This window comes from Gymnoscopelus microlampas, assembly GCF_963454915.1.
Source record: "Gymnoscopelus microlampas genome assembly, chromosome: 4".
Lineage (NCBI taxonomy): Eukaryota > Metazoa > Chordata > Actinopteri > Myctophiformes > Myctophidae > Gymnoscopelus > Gymnoscopelus microlampas.
This window is the reverse complement of record NC_139941.1, coordinates 53826796-53845399: the sequence shown is the minus strand read 5'-3', so window position 1 is coordinate 53845399 and position 18604 is coordinate 53826796. Positions and strand designations below refer to the sequence as shown.

Here is an 18604-nt window from a genome sequence, read left to right as displayed (position 1 = left end):
GCACTGAGGGTGTACAAATGGAATCAAATGGACCCTTTTTTGGTTCCATTTATACACTCTGAGAGATAGGATTTTATAATATAGAGTGAGGTCCCAGAGATATAGAAAATGTTATCAAATGGGGGTCTTTGAAATTAAAAGGTTTGGGAACCACTGTGACAGGGGATACTGTGTGTTCATATTTGAGACAGTTATGCAAATATTCCAAAACACTTCATTAAATAAGGAACCAAATGGACATTTGGTTCCATTTATACACTCTTAGAGTTAGGATTTTATAGTATAGATTGCGGTGCCAGAGATAGAAAATGTTCAAATAGGGGTCCTTGAAATTAAAAGGTTTGACAACCACTGTGATAGGGATGGAACGCAGTGAGCTGGGATTGAACCCGAGGCTCCCACTCGCCAGTCCGGCGTAATACCAGTCATGCCAATTGGGCTGTGCCCGATTGCCATGACTGTTGCACGCCGGTTCAGGCTAATTTGACTGGGGGCTACATATGCGTTCATATTATTTGAGATATTTAATTATGTGTAGGCCTTTATGTATAGTCTACATGATTGTGGATGCTGTGTGTTCATTATGCTCTCAACTAGTGTCATAGAGTTGAGGCTTTGGACAGAGAGAGACTCAAAGCTGTTTATGTGAATAAAATGTTCATCCAATACGTGTGTGCTATTACAGTAGTTCTCAAACGTTTTCATGTGAAGGACCCCCAAATTAATATGCATTTGACTATAGGGTTTATTGATGATTTTGATGTTTATAATAACACATTTTTCTGGAGACCCCCTGGAACCCCCTTAAGAACCCATGGGGGTCCCCTGACCACAGGCCTTTTTAATATTTTCTGTATCCACATGCAAGTAGGGACATGGTGGTGTCACAAACAAGCACTGGCAATTAGTACTTCTAGCTTTTGCTGGTTTCAGGGTGCAAGTCCCTGCAGTGCTGTACCCTGCTGACTGTCTCACCTTTGTCCTGTATGTTAAATTAGCCAATCTACAAGCTCGCATGTTAAGTACATTGGTTTTCAGGATTCAAAAATGGCAAAAAGCTTGCAGATATGCCACTTTTGTGACGCTGTAGCATGCTCAAGTAGGGCATTAATTTACAAAAGTGAAAATATGGAGATTAGGTGTTTCTCCCCCCTCCCCTGCTGTTTGTTAACCTTTGTGTTTCTTCTTCCTCTCCAGGGTGTGATGGTGGGCATGGGCCAGAAGGACAGCTACCTGGGCGACGAGGCCCAGAGCAAGAGAGGCATCCTGACCCTGAAGTACCCCATCGAGCACGGCATCGTCACCAACTGGGACGACATGGAGAAGATCTGGCATCACACCTTCTACAACGAGCTGTGTGTGGCCCCCGAGGAGCACCCCGTCCTGCTCACTGAGGCCCCCCTCAACCCCAAGGCCAACAGGGAGAAGATGACCCAGGTAAGAAAACAAAAACTGGGGACTTGCAGGAAGATGTGGGGACATTTAGAAAAAACAATAACTGACTTAGTCTGGCTCATGTAGTTTAATTAAATAGCTGCAGGGTTGAATTTTAACATGATTTTATTTGTAAATAATCAAATCAATTACTCTGACTATTTCACCCTGTATTATGCTTTGTTGTACACGGGTGGCGTACAAAAATGGCAGATCTACAAGCTCACAACACGATGCATTGTGAGCTCTTCATTCAGATCATGTTCGAGACCTTCAACACCCCCGCCATGTACGTGGCCATCCAGGCCATGCTGTCCCTGTACGCCTCTGGTCGTACCACCGGTATCGTCATGGACTCCGGTGACGGCGTGACCCACACTGTGCCCATCTACGAGGGCTACGCTCTGCCCCATGCCATCCTCAGGTTAGACCTGGCTGTACGCGACCTCACAGACTACCTCATGAAGATCCTCACCGAGAGGGGCTACAGCTTCACCACCACAGGTTGGCAAAAACACCTTGAAACCAGCCAAACTCCTCAGCCACACATTGAAACCAGCTAGAGAAGGCTTTTAGTGTTATATTGTTGCTAGAGGTGTAAAACCCCTCAACATCCTGTCGGCGGTTTACACCACAAGCAAACTTAAACCACTTAATCCCTTTAGACTTGGTAAACAGGACATGAGCTGGCTCTGTACTATCTACACAAAATCTCTTGGGCAAAAATAGCTATAGATCTGCTATTTTTGGCTTAAGTTCCCCCACAATATGCATGCTGGGATTCCAAGTTGTTAAAGAATATGAATTATATATTGCCTTCTGTTAACTAATCTCATTCTCCTCTTCTGCCTAACAGCCGAGCGTGAGATCGTGCGTGACATCAAGGAGAAACTGTGCTACGTTGCACTGGACTTGGACGGACAGGTCATCACCATCGGCAACGAGAGGTTCCGTTGCCCAGAGGCCCTCTTCCAGCGGTGAGTCAGTAATTTGGATTCCATAGCAGCCAGCATGTCTTCTATGGAAGCATGTTGGGCAGCGAAAATAGCCTATCTACAAGCTCTCAATGTGTCTTGTAGAAGTCTGATTTCTTTGCCTGGTTGGCAGTATTTAAAACGGCAGGAACAATATTACTAAACATCATAATTGTATGTATTGACTCATTTTAACACTGTATCACAGTCTCATAATAATAGGGGTTGGCCATACATATTTTCAGTCGTGAGCTTTTACTTTGCTGTAATCTATGTTTACATGAAATGTTATCACTCAATTAGTTGTCACGCTGTCCAGTTAACACATTTTTTCTATAGTATAGATTGTGGTCCCAGAGATAGAAAATGTTATCAAATGGGGGTCCGTGGTCTAATGCATATCAAACTGGGGGTCCTTGAAATTAAAAGGTTTGAGAACCACTGTGACAGGGGATACTGTGTGTTCATATTTGAGACAGTTATGTATGCAAATATTCCAAAACGTTCACTTCATTAATGTTTTTAAATAGCCGATCTACAAGCTTGTAGATTGGCTATTTTCAAATGGCTGATGTATATAGGGTCTATGTGGCTTGCTGATTTTGATGCTATAGATATTAACACATTTTTCTGGGGACCCTGTATAGTTAATCAGTAAAGTTATTTAACATGACAGTGTGGTGCTAAAGCTGCAGTTGAAATCCAGCTCTTAGAGAACCACTCCCCTGGTATGTGTTCATATTATTTGAGATATGAAATTACACAGTATGTGCAGGCCTATTGGCTTTGGACTGACAGAGACAGACAGAAAGCTGTTCAATACATGTTCATCATGTGTGCAAATAGCCAATCTACAAGCTTGTCTTGTGACCAGCTAATCTCCAGGACCGTTGGCATGATCACAGCGAAACTGTGCACACACACTCCCTGGATGCCAATTCAGAACCTCTGCCCCGATGTTTTCACATGGGCCTGTTATAGCGCCACCAGGAGGCCGCTTTTTGCTAAACACTGTTTTTGACAGTACTTCTACAGATTCTGTCCAAATGTCACGTAAATCGGTACACAGTATCTCTATAGTCATTAAACAAAACCTGTCTTTCAGATTTTTCATATTCCATCCTGATTGGCTAAGAATGACATTTAAAGTTTGAGTAGCCCGTTTTGAAGGTCAATCATATCAGTATGAAGGAGAGCTGTATTTGTTCTTTATCAAGCCACTGCAACACACGTTATTCAGGCTTTTAAAATATTTTCTGTATTCACATGCAAGTAGGGACATGGTGGCGTCACAAAGCAAACAAGCACTGGTAGTAAGTACTTCTAGCTTATGCTGGATCCAGGGTGCAACTCCCTGCAGCGCTGCTGTGCCCTGCTGACTGTCTCACCTTTGTCCTGTTATGTATGTTTACATGAAATGTTATCACTCAATTCATTGTTATGCTGTCCAGTTAACAAATTAACAAGGATGGTTGACAACTGTGTGCAAAGAGGCTGTGTTTTCAGATCAGCTACAGTTGTCTGAGAGTTGTTCATTGTTGGTTGACGGAGCCCGGGATCGAACCCGCGACCCGTGGCATAACAGAGTCCAGTTAACAAATTAACAAGAACGGATGACAACTGTGTGCAATGAGGCTGTGTTTTCAGATCAGCTGCAGTTGTCTGAGAGTTGTTCATTGTTGGTTAGCGGAGCCCGGGATCGAACCCGCGACCCGTGGCATAACAGAAACACATGGCTACTAGACATGCAAATCACATGGCATAACAGAAACACATGGCTACTAGACATGCAAATCACATGCAAATATGCATGAGACATGCAAAGGAGGGACCCTCCCCGATTTGATCACGTGACAGGGCTCGGCCAATGGCTTCGCAGGACAGAAAGCACTACGGTACGACCGATCCCCGTAAAACATGTGAGTACTTCTTGACGTGAAGAGGCTTGCATAATCGTTGCTGTCAGGCAGAAACCTCTTATCTCCATAGTTTAACTTTTTGTGTTTTTTTCGCAAATTAAGGCCAACTTGATCACACTACAGCGTCATACAAAAATATCAAAAGTAGCAGATCTACAAGCTCGTTTTGAGCTTGTAGATCTGCTGCTTTTTGATTTTTGGGGGGGAGCAACATAAATTACCATAAAGTCAATGATGTGTCAATCTTTTATTCATTTGGTTTCCACGCAGTATAATAATAATAACAATAATATTAATAACAATAATAACGACATGATCTTGCAATAAATACATTCAAATGAACAATGACGTTACAGGGACAACGTCAGAGTCAGAGTGTGGGAAACAGTTATTTATTCTTTTATGTTTTTGCTTTACACATTTATACCCCCTTTTCTCCCCTATTTATGCCAATGACTTCCTCCCTACTTGCGCAACTCACTCAGCAGTAAACAAACCAACATACTGTGTAAGTGTATACAGTACATGGTATCTGCACAAATTTACAATTTAGAGACTTTTAAGACCTTTTTGATATCTCTAAAATGATCAAATAAAATCACCATTACTGCATCAAAAGTAATCAACAAACTATACTATACACACTGGCCAAATTGTCTAAATATCCGAGAGAGAAAATATTGTGAAAATCTACAATTTTCACAATATTTATCTATGGAACCTAGTCAAACTAAATGTAATGCCTCAACTCCTATGATTCCAAGTGCTTGCCAGGGTGGGGGGCCCCCAGTTCAAATATGATTATTTTGGGGGGTCCCCACTTCAAATATGATTATTTTTGGGGGGTCCCCAGTTCAAATATGATTATTGTGGGGGTCACGGTCAAGGTTGAGAACCACTGTAGTAGTAGAGTGTCAGCAGGCTATCTGAGCCATGTTCAGACTAGAAACATTACTGTCCATCATCCTCTGTCTGAGGTGGTTGGCAAAGTCCACCTGGGTCTGAGACAGCACCTTGTTTATGATGGCCTTGGGGATCCAGCCCTGGAGGAGAGACACACAACACAAAGACTGATCAACTTGGATGTTTGACAACAGTTCATCGAAAATAATCTATTTAACCTATTATGAAAAATAGTCAATAAAATAAAACAAACAATATATATACAATCGATTTTCTTTCCAAATGATTTAAAAAGAATGAAAATAGCCCATAGATTTAAATTCCCATGACAGGAGTAAAAAGTAAAGCTGTTAAGTACATACCTTTAGATCCAGGCTCAGTAACCAGGTGAATTGAGTCTTATTGGGGTCTTCAGCAGAGGGCTTCAGAACTATACAGGTAGGACCATTCTCCGCCCTGCAAAATACAATGGTCAGTGTTCATCAGTTTCTATTGAGGCAGGCAGACAGACAGACAGACAGCTAAAACCCCAGCATCAGTGTTGTGGGGAAAACCTTCGCAGAAAATAGCCGATCGACATTTTCAGCGAAAGCGACAAAAATGAAACTATAGAGTAGTGGTTCTCAAACCTTTTCATGTGAAGGACCCCCAAAATGATACGTATTTGCCTCGGACCCCCAGACGCAAATATTTGAGTTAAACAAATGCACCAATTTTCACAATCTTTCAAAATAGCTCGGTGCCACACTATGAGCTTGTAGATCTGCTATTTTTGCATAGCCAAAGTATAGCATATGGTTAAAGTGGTTAAAATTATTGTGACGCTAATTAATAGTAACTCATTTAGCTGGGGAGCCCTGGTACCCCCCCCCCAGGACACCCCACTTTGAGAACCAATGCTATAGGCCTGAGGGCCTCAGGCTGTCGATCGGCTATTTTCCGTGACGGCCTTCCCCACGATGACAGAGAACAGAAAAGAACACTAGACTAGCGCAGAGCCCTGAGGTACTCCGGTGGTGGTGACACCTACCTGACCACGCCCCTCTGCTGGGGCATCTCAGGGTGCTGGGTGGACATGCCCGCCAGGAAGCAGGTGGAGCCCCGGCGCTTGGCACAGCGGACGCTCACAAAGTCGCGCGGCCCCACCACGTTGCCGGGGGTCTCTGCCGACACCTCGTGAGTCACCATGGTCTCCCGACCGATCTTCTGGAGGATCTGGAGACAGCAGAGGAGAAACCTATGTCATTGTAGTGTACACAGGGACGTGCACAGATAGACTCTAGGTGGTGCTAGAGCACCTGCCCTTTGCCCTCTTGACCAGAAGTGCCCTTTTGAAAAAAAGAAGAAAAAACGTTTTTTTTTTTTCCAGTTTACAGCAGGGGTCTTCAACAGGAGGTCCGGGACCCCTAGGGGGTCCTCAGAGTTACTACAGGGGGTCCGCCAAATCTTTATGTGATATGATTTATCTTTTTACCATAACCACTCGAAACCTAGCATCCCTTTTCTGAGGAGAACTTTAGCCAAAAATAGCAGATCTACAAGCTCACAACGCCTCGCGCTGCGAGGCGTTGTGGGCTTGTAGATCGGCTATTTTTGGCAAAGAGGTATAGGTGTAGAGGGAAAAAAGAGCAGACCAAGTAAAAAAAAAAAGTAGGCCTATAATTTACTTGAGCACCTGCTCAAAATATCAGAGTGTATATGCTTGGTATTATTTGGTCTGTAGGTGTGGGTTAAGCAAGGGATAATTGACGGCTCGCCGGCCGTTGTTGAGAAATAACTCCCGACAGGATGATTAAACACAGAGGCGAAGCACAGTGGTGGAAGAAGTACTCAGATATTTTACTTATGTAAAAGTAGTAATACCACAATATCAAAATACAAGTAAAAGGCCTGTTTTCAAAATGTTACTTGAGTAAAAGTACAAAAGTATTGCCATCAAAATATACTTAAAGTACCAAAAGTAAAAGTACTAAAGTGTTTGAAAATAGCAGATCTACAAGCTCACAAGAGTATAAGTAAAAGTACTGCAAACTGGAAATACAGTAAAGTAAAAATTACCTCAAAATTGTACTTAAGTACAGTACTTGAGTAAATGTACTTAGTTACTTTCCACCACTGGCGAAGCATGACAGTTCTAAATGTTTGTCACCTTGACTTGTTTGACGCTGGGGTTCCAGTCTCCCATCTGCTCCATGTTCTCCACCAGCTCTCCATACAGCCTGTGTGAAGGCTGGTCCAGCACCACCTCCAGCCTGAACACCTTCCCCACGTCAGGCAGCACTTTACTGAGAACCTTATCCCCGTTGGCCTGGTGGTGATGGAGGAAAGAACAACACTTTACTGAGAACCTTATCCCCGTTAAGGATAATTCCTTTTAACAGGTCGTTCATGAAAGTCCTTGCGGTCTTGTTTCCAATGAGAACCTGTGAGCAATTAGGGGTTAAGAGTCTTGCTCAGGGACAAATTTCATTTCATCGACGATATGCTGACCTGGCCTGGAATCGAACCTGGGGCAACCAGGGCCTCTGGCTCCCTAGGCGGGCTCACTAACCATTCAGCTATGGCCGCTGGCCTGGTGGTGATAATAGCATAACTGCCTAACTCATATTTTTTATGTTTTCAGGAGCGACAAAACAAAACAAAATCACTTTCTGCCTAAGTCACCTAGATCAGTGGTTTTCAACCTTTTTCGCATCAAGGACCACCAAATTCACACATATTAGCCCACGGACCCCCCATTTGAAAAGATATGCCAGGGACTCAACCGTTTAGGTTTATTGGGGGTCCCAATCTACACTGTATAACCATCATCAGTGTTCATTTAACTCTGAGAGTGTACAAATGGAACCAAATGGACCCGTTAGGGTCCATTTGGTTCCATTTGTACACTCTCAGAGTTACAGACATATAAGGGTCAATTTGGTTGCTAACTATTAATTTGGCTGGGAACCCCCCTGGAACCCCATCAAGGACCACTGGTGGTCCCCGGACCACTGGTGGTCCCCGGACCACTGGTTGAAAACCCCTGACCTAGATGACTAGATGAAAGTAAAAAAAACGATTTTCTTTCCTAAATCATGTTTATCTGCCTTTATTTATATCTGCCTAACTCTACTCTTCTAAGACTGCTGATTCATAACAAGCCTGTTCTTGAACGCTTGTTACATTCAAAATAATTTCTGCCTAAGTTATTGCATAGGCAGAAATGCACTTTCTGCCTATGAAGTCATTTTGGAACGACAAGCATTCTGATTGGTTTAGGTACAGGGGTCTTCAACGTTTTCAGGCCAAGGACCCCCTAGCTGAGAGAGAGATGAAGCAGGGACCCCCTCTGTATTGTATAAAAATTGGGTTTCAGATTTAACCGTTTTTGTTTACTTGGTCTGCTCTTTTTTCCCCTCTACACCAAGCACCTCTTTGCCAAAAAATAGCCGATCTACAAGCTCACAACGCCTCGCGCTGCGAGCCGTTGTGAGCTTGTAGATCTGCTATTTTTTGGCTAAAGTTCTCCTTCAAGTGGTTAAGGTAAAAAAAAAAAAAATCACATCACACAAAGATTTGGCGGACCCCCTGTAGTAACTCTGAGGACCCCCTAGGGGTCCCGGACCCCCTGTTGAAGAATGAACAATGATGCAGCGGTGCCGTATCAGGAGGGTAGAGTTAGGCAAAAATGTGAATTTGACCAAAAATGTAGTTAGGCGATGATGTGGTTATTATTACTCACAGCCTCCACCTCTATGGTCCAGCCGTCCTGCTCACTGAGGATGCTCACAGCCTTCTGCAGGGCGTTCTCTCCTTGCTTCATGTAGGACATCTCCTCCTCACTGTAGCCCTGCAGCTCCTCTGGGATCCGAGAGCCTTCAGACACAACAGAGAATACAAAATATAAGAGACTGACAGTTAAATGTCTGTGACTGTCCTGTTTGTGTCCTCCACTGTTACTGGTTCTCACACTTTTTCACGTCAAGAAGATACAAAAATAGCAGATACTGTATACAAGATCGCAGTGCGTCACTTTGTGTCGCGCTGCGATCTTGTAATCTGTTATTTTTAAAACATTCTTTAAAAATCTTGAAAGTGTTTGAAAAATGTTGAATAATTTTGAATTATACTACTGATTCAGAAGACATTTGTAGAATGCCTACATGGCCTCAGGTCTTAATGGGTTAAAATAATTCAAATTGATTCAACAATTTCGATATATGGAAAAAAAAAAAAAAGTTCAAAAATAGCAGATGTACAAGCTCACAGTGCGTCACAAAGTGACGCACTGTGAGCTTGTAGATCTGCTGTTTTTGAATAGCCAGCATATAAATGGATGAAGTGGTCATCATGATTGTGATGCTGCATTAACTCATTTCACTGCCTGATAAACAACATCCCAGAGGTAGGAATATACAGACTTCATCAGATGTCATATTTCTTTCAGTTTCAACAGCGTATACAGTGGTATAAACTATACCAAGTTGAGTCTATGTGTGATTCCTCAATAGCAGGTTTGTGTAGTATTGTACAGACACTGTCATATTTATTAATATCTGTCAGTCTGATGGGAGAGAGAGAGAGAGAGAGAGACTCACTGAGGAGGGAGCTCCTTCGGCGGACTTGTCTGATCCAGTTGCTGGGTCCTGGACCTGCTATCTTGTTGAGCTCATGGTGGATGGCCGCCATCGCGTTCTTCTGCAAACCTGGGGTTATATGTGGATATGAAGAATAATAGTTCATGTAAACACAAGGCCAACCCCTATGTGTAGCAGCACACATAGATTAAATGTCCGCACAGTAGCTACACACACTCAAGAACAAGTGAGCAAATAACTAACACAACATTCAAAAAGTTGTTGTTGTTATTGTCTTCAGTTCAGTATTGTTCAAGCATCCTCACTTTGGTGACTTTTAAATTACTTATTCATACTACAGTGTCACACAAAAAGTTGCAAAAATAGCTAGCTTGTAGGTCTGCTATTTTTTTTTTCTACTTTTTGTATTTGAATCCTGAAAGTAACAGTTTTGGAGATATGAGTTTTTTTTCCACCCGACTCCAACGATACATACAAATACATTAAACATGTTTCTAAAAAGCCAGGATGATTCCATCTCCCCGTTCACTCACCTGTCATGTTCCTCATGTGTCTGTAGGAGATGCCAGCACACAGTTTGAAGGTAGCAGGCAGCATGGTTCTGTCTCAGTGAGGATGGAGGTTCAGAAGATGTCTTTCTTTCTTTCTTTCTTTCTTTCTTTCGGGAAGAAACTGAAGAAACTAAATCAGAAGTTGATGGAGGTATAAAGACTGAGAGAACAGAAGATGATGAAATAAATGTATAAGTGGGTTGAAAGCTGCTGGATGATCTGATGATGAGCGGAGCGTTAGAGAGAGTGTGTGTGTGTGTGTGTGTGTGTGTGTGTGTGTGTGTGTCTGGTCAGTGTGGTCTGTGAGGTTGGTATATAAGGGCTGCATGACGTGCATGTCCACAAGGCCATGGTGTGTTTATCTCTCTATCTGGCTTGTCATTATCATCACAGATAAACACTACATCAGGGCCACATGGAGCCACCGCTGGCCAAGGCTGATGGCCGGACATGACGAGCGTGTTTTAGTATCAGTGGTTCTCAAAGTGTGGTCCGGGGACCCCCAGGGGTCCTTGAAGGGGGGGTTGTAAGTTGTAAGTTCCTTACAACTTACAACGATAACAATGGGTTTTCATTGTGATACCGATAAATAGGAACTTAATGTTGTTTCCATTGGTCCAAAGCCAGAACACAATTAAAACATGCTCAAAAATGCACGTGGCCCAAAAATGCACGTGGTAAGGTCCTTACACACCGGGGCGTTTTTTTTCATGCGAATAACACGTTTTTTTTTAAAAACCTTATAAAGTCAATGCAAGCTTACATGGAGCGAAAAAGCGAAAAGAAAAAGCGTCTTTTAATTATTCGGAACGAGTCCGAATTTTGCGTATATTCGCATATTCGCCGGTGTGTAACCGCCTGTATAGTTATACAAGTAAGCGCGCGCGCGCCGCACACACACACACACACACACACACACACACACACACACACACACACACACACACACACACACACACACACACACACACACACACACACACACACACACAAACTGTAAGCAGTGTGTGGTTAAGAGGGAGATAGTCAGGCCCGCAGAGGTCAAAGGTGAGACCCCGGACTGAAGTGATTCACACAACATCCGCTGCCTTCACATTCCTCCTCCTCCTGGAATGTGAGCATCACTCTGACCCTACTGCAGGGCTTCTATACGACCCAAACTAGTACACTTATATGTTAACAGTGGTGTAAAGTAAGTACATTTACTGTACTGTACTTAAGTACACTTTTGGAGGATTTTCTTTTTTACTTTACTGGAGTATTTCCAATTTCCAGTCTCTACTCCACTACATCTCAGAGGCAAATATTATACTTTTACTCCACTGCAATTATTTGAAAACTTTAGTTACTATAGTTACTTTGTAGATTTGAATTATTACAAAACATACATGAATTAAGCCCTATTTAAACTTTGGCTATTTGAAAATAGCAGAATTAAGCTCACAACTCGCCGCATTGTGAGCTTGAAGATCTGCTATCTAAAAAAAATAAATACTACATTTTATACATAATGATACCTTGTTGTGAAACAGGACATTCTGCATAATGAGTCATTTTACTTTTGGTACTTTAAGTATATTTTGATGCCAATACTTTTGTACTTTTACTCAAGTAAGTTTTGATTACCAGACTTTTACTTGTAACAGAGTGTTTCTACACTGCAGTATTGATACTTTTACTTTTATTTAAGAAGTGTAGTACTTTTTACACCGCTAAACGTAAACAAAAACAAATATCACTTACACCACCTTTAAAATAGCATAAAACAGCTGACCTCGGCCCTCACAACGCGTCGCTATGGCAACACATTGTGTAACTTGTATCACCAAGATATTGAGTGCAGAGGGAAAACAGGAGGGGGCCTGGTACAGAGGCCTGGTGCACTCCGGTCAACTCATGTAGTTAAACATTAACATTGCTATAGGGGTCAGGGGTCAGTTGGTGGCCCCGCCCCCTAGATGGACAACTAAATGGTACAGAAATACATAGAGATGCATTACTAGAGATTAAATGCATTTCACCTGTTTTTACATTAACCACTTGAACCCTAGCATCCCTATGCTGAAGGGAGCATTAGAGCCCAAAATAGCCGATCTACAAGCTGACAACGCGATGCGCTTCGACGCATTGTGAGCTTGCAGATCAGCTATTTTCCAGCGAAGAGGTTTGGTGTAGAGGGAAAAAAGAGCAGACCAAGTAAAAGTAAACTATTGATGGTTCAAGTGGTTAAATGTGTGAAAATACACATCAACCTGAATCCAACATATTAATAGACAAGATCATGTTTAAACAAACACACAAACAAACACAACACTGATGATAGTGTATGTCAAACAAGTCTATGAAGCTGATCTATGAAATCTATGAACGTTTTTATTCTGCAACACCATCTTATACAATATGTAGTGGGTGGGGGGGGGGTCCCTGCTCCATCTCTCTCTTAGCTAAGGGGTCCTTGGCCTGAAAACCCCCTGAGTTAGTGGGTAGAGTAGAGAGACCATCTGGTGTTCAGAAGGTCACTGGACTGACAAAATGTGTCCCTGAGCAAGACATCATGACCATCTGGGCACAGGTGTGTGTGTGTGTGTGTGTGTGTGTGTGTGTGTGTGTGTGTGTGTGTGTGTGTGTGTGTTGAAAATGAGCACATGTGCTCAGTTACTACCCTGGCTAAATAAATAATTAAAAACAACAAAACAAAAAACAGACATGGTATCATAGGTAGTTTCTTTATAATGCCTCTATAATAGTGCATGTTTTTATTTGTATTATTTCTTTATAATTATAACTATTTAGGAGTTGTACACAACACCAACACCCCAAATGTGCACACCCCCCCTTTCTGATAACAAATGAATAATTTAATAAACTAAATATCTTTTGTTCTTTGTTTCCTGCACAACATGTAGGCATGATTATATCTCATGTTAGTTACTGTCAGAGTGCTTCAGATAAACTTCATGTATTTAATATATTAAACTCTGGAGTAAGGTGCCACATGTCACATTGGTATTCTTGCTACAAGCTTGCAGCACTTCTCTTGTAGATCTGCTACTCTGGAAAATGTTTCCACATATATCTTCTCTTCTGAGACTAAAATATTTGAAAATAGCCGATCTACAAGCTCACAGCGCGTCGCAATGCGACGCGTTGTGAGCTTGTAGATCTGCTATTTTCAAACAGCCTAGGTATAAAATAGGGCTAAAGGTCGATGTATGGTCGATGTATGTTTTACAATACAGTAATTTATATCTGCAAAGTAACTAAAGTTTTCAAATAATTGTAGTGGAGTAAAAGTACAATATTTGCCTCTGAGATGTAGTGGAGTATGAGTAAAAGTATTGAAAAAGTAAAACGTAACTCAAACTTTTACCTACACTGTAAGTACAGTACTTAAAGGACGACTTCACCGCTTTTCAACCTATCTTCATATAATTGGTCCTCACTAATACTCATGATAAAATGCTACCATTTTTTTCTACTCGGCCTGTGTCTCATAGGAGGACTGTGGACAGTCCAGAAACCGTCTACCAGTGACATCATCGTTAGGCATGATTTTTTTTCCCAACAAGATTTCACATTTTTTATTTAGATTTTTATTAACACGAGAACAATGGCTTCTTTTATTGCATTGCAATTTTCCAGGAATAGAAAGCCTGCAGTTCCTATTAGCTTGGATTCCCCATTGATGACGTCACTGGTAGACGGGACTCTGAACTGTCCACAGCCCTCCTCTGAGACACAGACCGAGTAGAAAAAAATGGTACCATTTTATCATGAGTATTAGTGAGGACCTATTATATGAAGATAGGTTGAAAAGCGGTGAAGTCGTCCTTTAAGTAGATGCATTTAGTTACTTTCCACCACTGTTTATAGGTTATTGCTTCATCATTCTGTTCATCACATGTTTAGTGCATGAAGGCAGCGGCCATGTTTTCACAGCCTTGTGCTCTGGTTCCTATAAAAAGCCACACTATCTAAAGGACAATATTATTCTGAGAAACAACGTGAGGTGTACGTCAACAGAAACACACTGGGCAGGACACTGTGTGTGTGTGTGTGTGGAGCCCAAAAGAGAGGACAAATTCATAAATCCTGTAGAAAGATTGCAGTGACCTTGACCTGTGACCCCTCCTCACTCTGACAGGATGGCAGATCAGTGTTGCCAGTTTCTGCGAGAGAAACGAGCAACCAGCTCAAACTATAGGGCAGATCAGTCAAACTGTATTGTTCTAGTGTTGTTTTAGAGCAGTGGCTCTCAAACATGTTCATGTCAAGGACAAGGACCCCGAATTATGATGTATTTGGACACACGGTCTTCTATCTGAAAATATGTTGTGCCCAGTGACCTCCCTCCGTACAGGATTTGTGTTGTAAAATGTGTCAAAAACATTCCAGTTCTTTGTATTAGTATTTAAGTTACTGTAGTTTGAGTCCTTAAGTCATTTTGTTATATCCATGGAAGCCAGCTTTTTGTACGAAGTCATATTGTGTTAGCTTAAATTAGAGTAGAGAATAAGTAGGATTTTGTTGTAAGTTTATTTTGTGTTTGTCAGGTTGTTTATTTCCCTGAGTTGCTCTGTGTGTACTATATGATTTTGTTAAGTATTTAATTTTCTGTTTCACTCTCAGTGTATGTTGCATCCCTTTCCCCCCTAGGCTATAGGGACGTAACATTAAAGAAAAAATGTATGGAAAAAATATTTGCTCTTACATTCCATACTGTAATGTAGCCTAACTATTACATTACAGTATATATGGACCAGAGAGAATTTCTTCACAATGAAAAAATAAATCACAGTCTTACAGAAGAATTCAACTGATTGGCTGCACTGCTGTACTATAGGAAAAGTTCCCTTTGTGATTGTGTGTGATTTTGGGATGGGAACATATGAAAATTACATGATACAATTATTCATTAATGATATTATCACGATAATCAAAATATAACTTAAAATGCTACTTATATTAACCACTTGAACACCCAGCATCCCTATTCTGGGGGGAACGTTCGCCAAAGAAATAGTTGATCTACAAGCTCACAACGCGTTGCAACGTAGATCTGCAATTTTTGGCAAATTGATTTGTGTAGAGTGAAATAAGAGCGTACCAAATGCACTCTCTACAGGAACGTTTTATCAAGGATTTAAGTGGTGCTGAATTTACAGCTCAGCTAAAGCTAATTCATCCTATGATATGACGGAGGACAATCTCACGATAAATGTGTGTCACAATAATAAACGATTATCCTCCCATGATCCATCCCTAGTGTGGTGTGTGTTCCTCTCTGCTTCAGCCCAGCATGGATAGGCTCACTGCAAGACTGTAAGCAAAGATGATTAACCCATTAAGACCTGGAACGCATCTGTGTCACTTTTTGATTTGAGCTTAAAATGCATTATTTTACACTTTGGCTATTCAAAAATAGCAGATATACAAGCTCATAGCACGGCACCGAGTGTGGGGGTCCTTGACATGAAAAAGTTTGAGCACCACTGATATAGAAACATACTTTTTTTTCCAGAATACTGTTGGGATTTAGAAGACATTTGTAGAATCGGCCTCGGGTCTTGGGTTAATTTAGGAAGAGCCACAAGAGGCCAAGCGGTACACATGGTCTCCTAAGTGGACGTCCTATGATTACTCGTGCTAGATCTGGTGACAGTGTGTTGCTGCTGGGACAGAGGAAGGTTGATAACAAAGTCGATTTTTCTCCTGATTCGTCTCTCTGGAGAAAAAAAAGCCATTTTAGTATCAGAATGCGTTTTGAGCTTCATGCAGTACCTCTCGTCATCCAGTAGAGGTCCTACCCTACCACAAGATTCTGCATTTCTTAACAGGAGAGCACAGAGACAAAATCAGTTATGTGGTAGTGTCAGTTATGTTGTATTAACACAGTGTTGTGTCAGTTATGTTGTATTAACACAGTGTTGTGTCAGTTATGTTGTATTAACACAGTGTTGTGTCAGTTATGTTGTATTAACACAGTGTTGTGTCAGTTACATTAACACAGTGGTCCATACAGGTTGGTCAGAATAACATTTTATTCACTAGAACAGGTTAAAGGTTGCAGCTTGATAAAGCCTGGTGCCCCAACAGTTCTAAACGTTTTATTCGTATATCCTACTGGAGCAGATTTGGCCTTTGGGTGTTAAATATACTATTTGACTAATCAGACTTAATATTTCTTATTGACATAATGTTTGAAATAACTCTAGGAGCATAAAATGACCCCAATCCAGTTTTTTGGGGGGGTTTTGAACTACCCAAACATCCAAATCTGATCCAGTCGCATAGCTAGGTATCAGAAGTTTTGAACCGATGGGGCCCCGGGGCCCCAGACAACAACAGATATCGTTGCTTGTCGGGTGGATAAAAACCTGGTATTTTATCATTATTTAAAAAAACGCTTTAAAACGGTGAAAATAGTCGCTTTACAAGTTCACAACGTGGTCGCGATTCACACGTTGCGTTGTGATCTTGTAGATCTGCTATTTTCACTAGTCTTGTGCGACAGCCTTGTATGATGAAGTATAAGGGCATTCATTTACAAAAGAAACACATTAAAAAGTTTGAAATACGGAGATCCGAGGTTTCCGCCCGACAACAACTGATATGCAGCAATATTATGGAGCTGGAAATAAAGAACGTGAGGAAGAATGTGTTCCAAACTGATCAATCCATGTCAGACGCGTCTGAAAATGTAAAAAAAAACAAGAAAAAAAAAGAAAAGCGTCCGTGTGACAATAGTTTGATACAGTGATGTGCCTTAAAGGTCAGAGGTCAAACATATTTAAAGTAAAAAAAAAAAAAAGAGAAATCATTTGGCAAAGAAACAGCATGACATTTTATATTGTGCAACTTTTTTTTTTCTGTGTCCTTTTTCTAGTTTTCTAGCTAGCTGAGCTGAGTGCACACACGTTGCTCCTCTCCTCTCCACTAGGGGGAACGTACTAGACCAGACCGTTGGCTCCCACAATGTTCAAACGCTTCCGTCTGTCTGTCTATCTGTTCGTCTGTCTGTCCGTCTGTCAGTCATACAGTCTGTGCAAAGGAAGCTCTGGGAAACCAATCCGGGAGTGAAGCGGACATGTCCCGCCTCTCTCTCCCACCACTTCCGTTTCGTCTGTTGCGGTCGCGTAAAACGTGTCCTGACCGTCCTACTGTAAATCTAAAGAGTCGAGGCATAACGTCTATAGCTTGCTGCTTATCAGAAATGGGGAATTCATAAAAATATGTTTTAAAATATGTTTTCGTGAACGGAAATGACAAACAGAATGAAACGGCGTCCGTTCTCGGCGTATAGTTCCAGACTCTATGTATAGCATTAAGGAGGCGTATAGTTCCAGACTCTACATAGCATTCAGAGATTTGAAAAGATTGTGGAATAGTTCTCTGGCTTTACGCGACACACTTTAGCACCGAACCTGAAACTGAAGGGATTTCTGTACCAGCGTCTCAATCAGGGTTCCATACTCTACAGATGAAGTGAGGTGGAAGAAGGCGGGGGGGCGTGTGACGCGTTTCCACGCAGAACGAACGGTACAGAAATGACTGGTCAAACGTCGGCGATGAGAATGAGGTATGCAGATGCAGGGGCCAGGAGGAACACAGCGCTCCATAATCAGATTTGTCCATGCGATGAAAATAAAACAGCACGATTATCACAATTCTATGTGTGTGTGTGTGTGTGTGTGTGTCCCTTAAGCAATGTGATATGTCTACAGGCTCATACTTAGAGAGAATGTTATTATAAAATGGATCGGTCGTTGATCCTATTTAAAACGATGGCAACATGAATGACAACGGTTGTCACATGAAGGGTTAATGTGATTGAGCGCCAGTGTGGCGCACGCCGAAAATAGGCGATCTACAAGCTGTCGTTGCAGCTTAAAGATCTGCTATTTTCGCTGAGCGACCCCGGCGCGCAACGAAGCGCTATCGCGTCCCTTAACCTGTATCTTTGGCCTGAGTGAACGCAACGCAAGGCAATGTACATCTGTGTGGAGGTTGGCGAGCTGACATACGTCCAGACATGTCACAATGAATACATAATCAACTACTATTTTTTACATAATCGTCATAATAGCTTCCATGTTGATTCTTTTTTTCATACATTGGAAAAACATCTTCCAAATATAGCAGAAACAGCAGATCTACAAGCTCACAGCGAGCTTGTGGATCGGCCATGTCCACTATTTTAAAACATTTTGAATGCAGAAAGCTTTACATGTCTTTGTATATTT

The 18604-nt window shown here is 41.8% G+C and overlaps 2 protein-coding genes across 2 annotated transcripts; one reads left to right on the top strand and one right to left on the bottom strand.

Moving 5' to 3' along the window:
* Nucleotides 1–1200: 1200 nt before the first annotated feature.
* On the top strand, nt 1201–2415 carry LOC311044144 (actin, cytoplasmic 3-like; the record flags this gene model as incomplete). The annotated part of the gene is made up of 3 exons (XM_084055564.1): nt 1201–1437; nt 1692–1938; nt 2291–2415. Exons 1-3 carry the CDS (start codon nt 1204–1206, stop codon nt 2413–2415), a joined length of 606 nt encoding a protein of 201 aa, XP_083911690.1. The 5' UTR covers nt 1201–1203.
* A 2795-nt stretch (nt 2416–5210) lies between these two features.
* On the bottom strand, nt 5211–10407 carry star (steroidogenic acute regulatory protein; the record flags this gene model as incomplete). Its single annotated transcript, XM_084055818.1, has 7 exons — nt 5211–5370; nt 5593–5686; nt 6261–6445; nt 7380–7538; nt 8955–9088; nt 9811–9918; nt 10344–10407. 7 exons carry the CDS (start codon nt 10405–10407, stop codon nt 5242–5244), a joined length of 873 nt encoding a protein of 290 aa, XP_083911944.1. The 3' UTR covers nt 5211–5241.
* Between the last annotated feature and the right edge of the window lie 8197 nt (nt 10408–18604).